The sequence below is a fragment of the Triticum dicoccoides genome, chromosome 2B (genome assembly GCF_002162155.2).
Source record: "Triticum dicoccoides isolate Atlit2015 ecotype Zavitan chromosome 2B, WEW_v2.0, whole genome shotgun sequence".
Taxonomy (NCBI): domain Eukaryota; kingdom Viridiplantae; phylum Streptophyta; class Magnoliopsida; order Poales; family Poaceae; genus Triticum; species Triticum dicoccoides.
Window position 1 is genome coordinate 521584694 of NC_041383.1, and position 7653 is coordinate 521592346.

Genomic DNA, 7653 nt, shown 5'->3' on the forward strand with positions numbered 1-7653 from the left:
CTTAAAAAAACATTGACAGACTTTAAAAGACAAGGTTTTATCACCGACTCCCACATCATTGTCCGTTTTGTTGGGGTTAATGTTGGACATGCCCTGATTCAGTTGTACCCATGCCCCTCGTTTTTTAGAACGTACTACTACTTCTAATTCTAATTGGAGGACTCCAGAGCGGATAATAATTAAAAAAAATGATTTGACAGCTTGAGCATGCCCCGTCCTTCGTCAACAGCACCCGTCGCCGGCTTCCTCCTCCTGCCATCGTGCGGCCCTCTCCTAATTGGCGTGCGCTCCTCGCGGCGAGTTCCCGCCACCACCCACCAAAGCCTATTCTTAACGCCCATCCCCTTCCCCTCCATTCCCCCTCTCCATCTCCCTCCCCTCCCATCCCCTCTCCTCCTGCAGCCTCCCGCCCGGAGGTAAGCATGCCCGTGTTCTGTTATCCTTTCGAGCGGAAATCAATTAGGAACTTGTTCTTCTGCTTCGGTTCTTCGTTTCTTTCTATCCCTCTTTGGTATGTGGCGATCAGATTGCATCCGAGTGTTGCCGCAGTTTGTAATATTTGCTAGGTAGTGGTTTCAAGGGTGGAATTGACGATAAATATACCTGCAGTTTGGTCTGGATTTCTGTGCCTTTATTGTTCCTGCGTTTATGCTTCTGATTAGAACCGTCTCGTGCATTGCCGAAAATTTGTGTGCGCATGTCTGTATTTGGGATCACGTCATCTCCTTCCCCACTTTTAATTTTCTTTTCAGACCCCACAAAGAGTTCTGCAAATATCAGGCCAGTTGGTGACTTAAAATCATTTTCATGCATGAATTTTGAAATGTGGGGATTTTTTGTCAGATGAAGGAGCCCGCTGATGGCTCATCCTTATTAGTGTTTGTTTTGATTGGGTCCTTGTAACAGCTAGAGAACACTGTTCACAGGGATGCCTATACCAACCTTAATTATTTTCTCCATTTATTACCATTTTAAAGAGCATGGTGACATTGCCGTTTAAGGAGAAGCAGGGACACGGATTAATTATTATTTTTATCGCACAACACATTCTAGTTTAAATTGGGGAACATTCTAGTTAATGATTTTTGTTTTATATTGACATTGCATCAGGACGCAGAAAATTATTGTTCCGTACTTTTTGTTATGTGTACCGACTAAGCCTCTGTCCTGCAACTATTATTGTGCATAAATATTTAACCAAAGCTATCATATCTGATCAGGTCCAGATAGGGCATACCAGACATGGCAGAAGTCCTGTCAGGACCTCCCGAGCACCATCTAAGCTCTGGTGAGAATACACATCACTGTTATAAGCATTTTCATGTTGAATAAAGTGCAATATTATAACATGATAATAATTTTATCTGTCCTTAGTGTATGTCCTCTTCTTATTTCTTGTGGCATATTAGTTTATGCTTTCTACTCTCAGTCATGGAAAAGCAACATGATTCTTCAAAACCGAATTTATTCTATGAAACTACACAGAATCAACTAATGTATATGACTGCTAGCAGCCTTAGATACACATTATGAAGAGAAGAGGAAATCCAATGTGGAATACTCAGAAGACGAAAAGAAAGCAATGATCGTGTCTCTCAAGAAAAAGGCGATGACCGCCTCACAAAAACTGAGGCATTCCATGAAGAAGGGGAGGAGGAGCAGCAAGGTGATGTCCATTTCAATTGAGGACGAGCGCGACCCTGAGGAGGTGCAGGCTGTGGATGCCTTCCGCCAGCTTCTTGTGCTCGAAGAGCTTCTACCGTCGCAGCACGATGACTACCACATGATGCTTAGGTATTTTATCCGATATAATGGCACATCATGTTATATAACTGCATTTTTTTCATTTGGAACAGCATTACTGAATGTTGTGATGGTGTAGGTTTTTGAAGGCACGAAAGTTTGATGTTGAGAAGTCAAAGCAAATGTGGGCTGATATGCTGCAGTGGAGAAAGGAGTTCGGCACAGATACCCTTCTTGAGGTAATTATAGCTACTATTCAGTTTGTGATATTAAAACTTTATTTTGATTAATCCCATTTAGACTGAAAGATAAAATATCTCACATTTTTATCCTAAATCTCTTGTCAGGGTTTCGAATTTGAAGAAGCTGATAAGGTTGCAGAATGCTACCCTCAAGGCTACCATGGAGTGGACAAGGAAGGAAAGCCCGTCTACATTGAACGGCTCGGACAGATCGATGTCAATAAGCTGATGCAGGTTACCACAATGGAACGTTTCGTCAAGAACCATGTCAAGGAGTTTGAGAAGAACTTTGCTGATAAGTTTCCAGCTTGCTCAGTAGCTGCCAAGCGCCACATTGATCAGAGCACTACCATCCTTGATGTGCAAGGAGTCGTATGTATCTAAAAAGTCCATGGATTAGTCCGACTTTTGCAGTTTCGCTATGGCTTATTGAGATGAATCACATTTTCAGGGGATGAAACAATTTAGCAAAGCTGCAAGGGATCTCATCGGTCAGCTTCAGAAGATTGATGGTGATAACTACCCAGAGGTAATCCAAAACGGATGACAGACAATTCATCACGCTTTCATGACTAGTTTGGGCTGGATTTTGTCTAGCAAGTGCTTATTGCGTTGGTTATACATTTCTTGTACCAGACGCTGTGCCGGATGTTCATCATCAATGCAGGCCAAGGGTTCCGACTTCTATGGGGCACAATTAAGAGCTTCCTTGACCCAAAGACCACCGCAAAGATACATGCAAGTTTCTGTCTCTGTTAATTTTGTTCTGTAGCTATGATTCTATTTATTCTTGTGTTCAGTAAAAGGACTGTTTCCTGAACTGTGCATTTCTTTAGGTATTGGGTAACAAGTACCAGAGTAAGCTTCTCGAGGTGATCGATGCCAGGTGAGAAGTAAAGCTTTAATTTTTATTTATGGTTTATCAACATTATTAAACTCATAAGCTACTTATAATAGTACAATAATTGCGCATATATTTCTGTTATCCAGTGAGCTGCCAGAGTTTTTTGGTGGAACCTGCCAGTGCCAAGGTGGCTGCATGACGGCTGACAAAGGACCATGGAAGAATCCTGAAGTCATGAAGGTAAACTCCAATCTGATCCTTTGGCCTCACATGTTATCCTAGAATAGAGCATCAAATTACAAAGGACAAGGAACTAACTTCGTGTTTTTTAAATACTTTGATGTGAAGATGGTTCAAAGTGGTGCCGGGAGGTGTGGAAAGCTCAATCTGGAATCTCTTGATGCCGGGGAGAAAATGATCTGTGCAGATAACACCGTTTACACGAAGGTAGTGAAAACAAGATATTCTTTCACAAAGACATAGTCACATTAACATATTTTTCAATCCATTCGAAAATAGTACTTATGCATCAGATTTTGATTTTTGTAAAATGAAGAAGCAAGATCCTTTGAATGGACAAGATGAATGGAGGAACCCCGCACGTGCCCAAATTGAGCATCCCCAACTGTCGCCTGTTCATGAGGAGCTTCTTCCTGCATTGTTTCCTGTAAGTCATGTTTCTTCACTGATTTGAGAACTATCAGTTATTTTTTAGTGTCAAACCATGCAAATAATAAAGTCCCTCGTCTCTCGTGAATTAAACTAGAAGTATAACTCTCTAGGCTCAGTATTCAAACTTAGGTGGCTGCTCTAGTTCCATCTCTCAAGGAAAATTATATTACTTATTTCTAACAGTTGACTTGTTGCTGATATGTTAGTTACTCCCTCCGCTCCAAAATAGATGACCCAACTTTGTACTAAAGTTTAGTACAAAGTTGGGTCATCTATTTTGGAGCGGAGGGAGTATATAATAGGGAGATTAAGGCACAAACTTGTCCTAGACTTAATACTCGGATAAATTTATCACGTATGATGTACATACTCAAACTTCACTTACAATTGTTATAAAAAAATGTCAGAACCCAGGATCACCATATTCCTGTGATGTTCCAATGGTTGAGAAGGCCATAGATGCCATATGCAAGAGCCATGGGTTAACAGATGATAATCTTGCCCTCACTAAAGGTTAATACCACCTCTCCACCCTGGAAATCTTTTGACACAGCACTGCTACTCCGTGTACCATTCCACTGACATACTGACCCTCTTCACCAGCTGTGGCAAACGCCTCTAATGCATCCAATCCACCAATGATGGGCGGCATCATGGCCCTTGTGATGAGCATTGCGACGATGCTCCGTCTGAGCCGTAACATGCCCAGGAAGGTGATTGGTGCTGCCATAGGAGCCCAAAGCACACCGAAAACTCAGGCGCAGCAGCAATCCAAGATGTCGGCCGAGGCCGAATACACTGTCTCCGCAAAGCGCTTTGCTGATCTTGAGGAGAAGATCATTGCGCTCCTTGCAAAGCAAGCAGAAATGCCGGCGGATAAGGAGGAGCTGCTGAAGGCTGCAACCAGCCGTGTCGCTGCATTGGAAGAGGAACTTGCACGGACCAACAAGGTAACGTCTTTTCCACCTTGGTGAAAAGCAATTTCTTAGTGCACAATACCGAGGCTTCTGTATTGTCATGTTAATTCCATTACCTTACTTCGCCTTAAAACATGCTTTCATGTGTTTATGCAGGCTTTGCAGGAAACTCTTGAGCGGCAACAGGAGATCATGGAATACATTGAAAAGAAAAAGAAGAAGAAAGCCAAGGTAACCAAAAAACGCATGGCAAAACAAAAATGCATCCTTCTTCACTGTAGTTTTGACCATTACTAGCTGACGGAACTTCTCAATTGTGGTCAATCTTTTTATAAAAATGTACGATTTCTCACTAAAAAATTGATATTACTGTGTTGAAGTTAATACTGCCTTTCGGTATTGTGCAGCGCTTGTTTCACTGGTAGATGCGAAGAACGGAATGCGATGTGTCCGCAAGAGGCTTTGGCCTGATGAGAGTGAGCTGGTTTTTTTGTCAGCAAAAAGTGATTCTAAGTGTAACATATAATGTTCTTTTGTTATTTTTCCTGTGTTGCTATAACTCATTGGTCGGAGCTTCTCAACCATGGCATACATTATGCCTTGGCATACATTGTGACCATGTGGATGTGGTGCCAATCCTTTTCTTGTTGCTGTCAATTGTGGATGGAAATACATTATGCATTGACTTTATTTTGCTTGTTCTTAATCTATGTATTGTTCTTTAATTGCTCACCTCTGTGCTTATATCTTTGGTTGGTCTCCCCAAACTAGTGGTTTCTATGCTATTTTGTTTGGACATAAAACGGCATGTGGGACGATATCGAGGAAATGGAAGTGATAGCTTCATCTTTCGCAGCATCTGGGGCAGCATGAGGAACTGAAAGTGTTATGCTAAAGTGTGTACGCGGACTTGATGCCAACAATGGTGCCATAAGTCTGATTCCATTCATTTGCATTCCCTTAGAAAGGCCAGTAGGTTTGCATCTTGCAGCACTTGCGTCAGTGTCAAAATAAAGAGGCTCCGTTCATGAAAGTACAATAGTTGGTTTCTGGAAAACAAAATCATCAGCTATTGATGTGAGTTCTATTTCCTCTCCTCTCTTATTTGTTCGCCGCCTATCTTTCTTGCTGATAGGGTTGGGACTTGCGGATGTTAGGCTGGTAGTCCGCTGTTTTCTTTATCTTGATTCAAACATAGCATAATCATAACCATAAACTGAAGAATTCTATTTGGAAAAACTGTAAGCCACGCTAGTAGTCTTGTGTAAAATATTTTTGGCGAACAAACGCCATATATCAAGTAGTACGAATCCTTATAAATACACTTTTGTAGAATTGAAAAACAAATCCAAATTCTTGGGGTGTTAGAGTCTTCTTTATCCTACCACCGGCGACCCATAGTGGGCAAAGCTCGTTGCCGTCTCTCGGCCTCCGTCTCAGTGAAGCAAACATGTTTACACTCAAGAGCTTCTAGAAGCAACGGCTGGAAAGTCGTCGATTTAGACCAGAAGATACTTACCGGCGCAATCTGCATAGGAAAATGGTTGCCCCTGAGTACAAAACGTCTGAGAGGACCTACAACTGCTCGGTTCCCACAGGCGAAGTCGGGGAACACTACTCGCACACGCTCCTCAACAAAGCCAAGGCTAGCCAACCTCCATCGATCTGAACTGGAGGTGGAGGACCAAGACGTACAACCATGTTGTCCACTCCACATGATAGCTCGACTGGGACAACCCTGCAGTAGAAAACATCAGACCCGAAGAACCAGATCTAGGGACACATCATCTTTCACATGTCTCCGGGCAATGCGAAGAAACGTCACCAAAACGATGGTGGGGAGGGAAACCTTATTCCATGCTGACGGCGACACCGTCGTTCCACCACTGTGGAACCAAGATAAAAAAAGTAAATTTATTCCTAACCCTACCACACTGGATTGAAGCTATGGAGTCCCCGCCCCCTCCCATCGCTGAAGCTGCAGATGAAAGGAGAGGGAGGTCTCGGACTTGGGGGTAGGGTAGATCAGTCGCTGCCGCCTGTCATCGGAGAGCGTGAGCGCAAAGAATGCCCCATGGGGAGGACGTATATAGTCGTGTGTACACCTTAGGCCTGTTTGGTTACCTGCATCATTTTTTGCCTCATTGCATCTGTGACCCAGTTGGGCCTGGTTGAACATATACAGGGTAAAAATCATGTTGTGCACATTATTTGGTAGGGTGCGTATAAGTTGGTTACTTTAGGGATGCATTTTTTGTTTGGTGTTTGGTGATCTGCTTTGGCTGGGATGATGCATATGCATGATGTTTGGTTGCATACACTAGGGACGTGTTTGGTTGCCCGCATGCAGCCCAACCAGGCTCGCGTGGGATGTGCGTGATTTGTTTGGTTGTCTGGGCTGCATGCGGTTTGAGGCCCGCACGGACCTTAAAGCAGCCCGCAGCCTGGCCCGGCGGAAACTGCCAAATCGGCAGTTTCTCGCGGGCCTGGCCGGGCGCGGCCACGCGTGCGAGTCAGTTGCACGCCTCGGGTAGCACGGGAGACGGAGGCGATGTCTCATTACACGCCCCCCACTCTCCTGTCACCGTTCAGACGCACTGTTCCCACCGCTCCTGTGACGCCCGGGTAATCAAGCTACAGTAACCCTCTGGTAATGATGCCACGTCACCACGATTACTGTTGCTAATCCCGTGTTAGTTTAGAACTGATCCAAATTCAAATTTAAGATCAAGTCGAACAGTTAAAGTTTTCAAAAGTGAAAACTAAAATGTTGTAAATGTGTTAAATAAATCCTGGGTAATAATGATGGAGAAACATAAATTTAATAAAATGATTAAGTGTTCAAAATAATTAAAACAGTAGGTTAAATAATAAAATAAATGCCTTTTGAATTTTATAAATTATTAAACTATTTTAGTTGGGATAAGGATTAATGTGGCACTAGTTTCTTTAAAAGTACCAATAATTTAGGTGTTAGTGATAATTTTTACTAAAACTAAGATAAAATGCAACTAAAATAAAATAGGAAAGAATAAATAGAAAGAAAGGAAATAAAACGAAGTCAAAAAAACCCTGGCCCACTGGGCCACGGCCCAGCAGGCCACCAGACCACCAGGCCATCCCACCAGCTGCACCTATACACCCACTATCCTGAAACCTTAGCCGGTCAACCCCACTTTCTCCCCCCCCCCCAATCCCTTCTCCTCCCCCGACTAGATCGGGATCGAGCACCCGC

General features: G+C 43.2%; 1 protein-coding gene across 4 annotated transcripts; it reads left to right on the forward strand.

Moving 5' to 3' along the window:
* Positions 1-287: 287 nt before the first annotated feature.
* LOC119364601 (phosphatidylinositol/phosphatidylcholine transfer protein SFH3-like) lies at positions 288-5112 on the forward strand. Of its 4 annotated transcripts, none has more exons than XM_037630082.1 (15): positions 288-416; positions 1221-1288; positions 1512-1794; positions 1883-1982; positions 2091-2357; positions 2437-2514; positions 2622-2723; positions 2822-2871; positions 2976-3069; positions 3178-3276; positions 3386-3496; positions 3909-4014; positions 4105-4451; positions 4575-4649; positions 4826-5112. In XM_037630082.1, the coding sequence occupies exons 2-15, from the start codon at positions 1243-1245 to the stop codon at positions 4841-4843; spliced, it is 1776 nt and encodes a 591-aa protein (XP_037485979.1). In that variant the 5' UTR covers positions 288-416; positions 1221-1242; the 3' UTR covers positions 4844-5112. The 4 variants fall into 4 exon arrangements, with proteins under 4 accessions (XP_037485979.1, XP_037485981.1, XP_037485982.1 ...); XM_037630084.1 differs by having other exon boundaries at positions 289-416; positions 1515-1794; XM_037630085.1 differs by lacking the exon at positions 288-416 and adding an exon at positions 471-511 and having other exon boundaries at positions 1515-1794.
* The last annotated feature ends 2541 nt before the right edge of the window (positions 5113-7653 follow it).

Bases quoted from the DNA above. Each gene is read 5' to 3' on its own strand.
- LOC119364601 (XM_037630082.1), top strand. From the start codon at position 1,243: ATGGCAGAAGTCCTGTCAGGACCTCCCGAGCACCATCTAAGCTCTG. The intron at 2,724-2,821 runs GCAAGTTTCTGT...GCATTTCTTTAG, and splicing joins AGACCACCGCAAAGATACAT to GTATTGGGTAACAAGTACCA. The intron at 4,452-4,574 runs GTAACGTCTTTT...GTGTTTATGCAG, and splicing joins AACTTGCACGGACCAACAAG to GCTTTGCAGGAAACTCTTGA.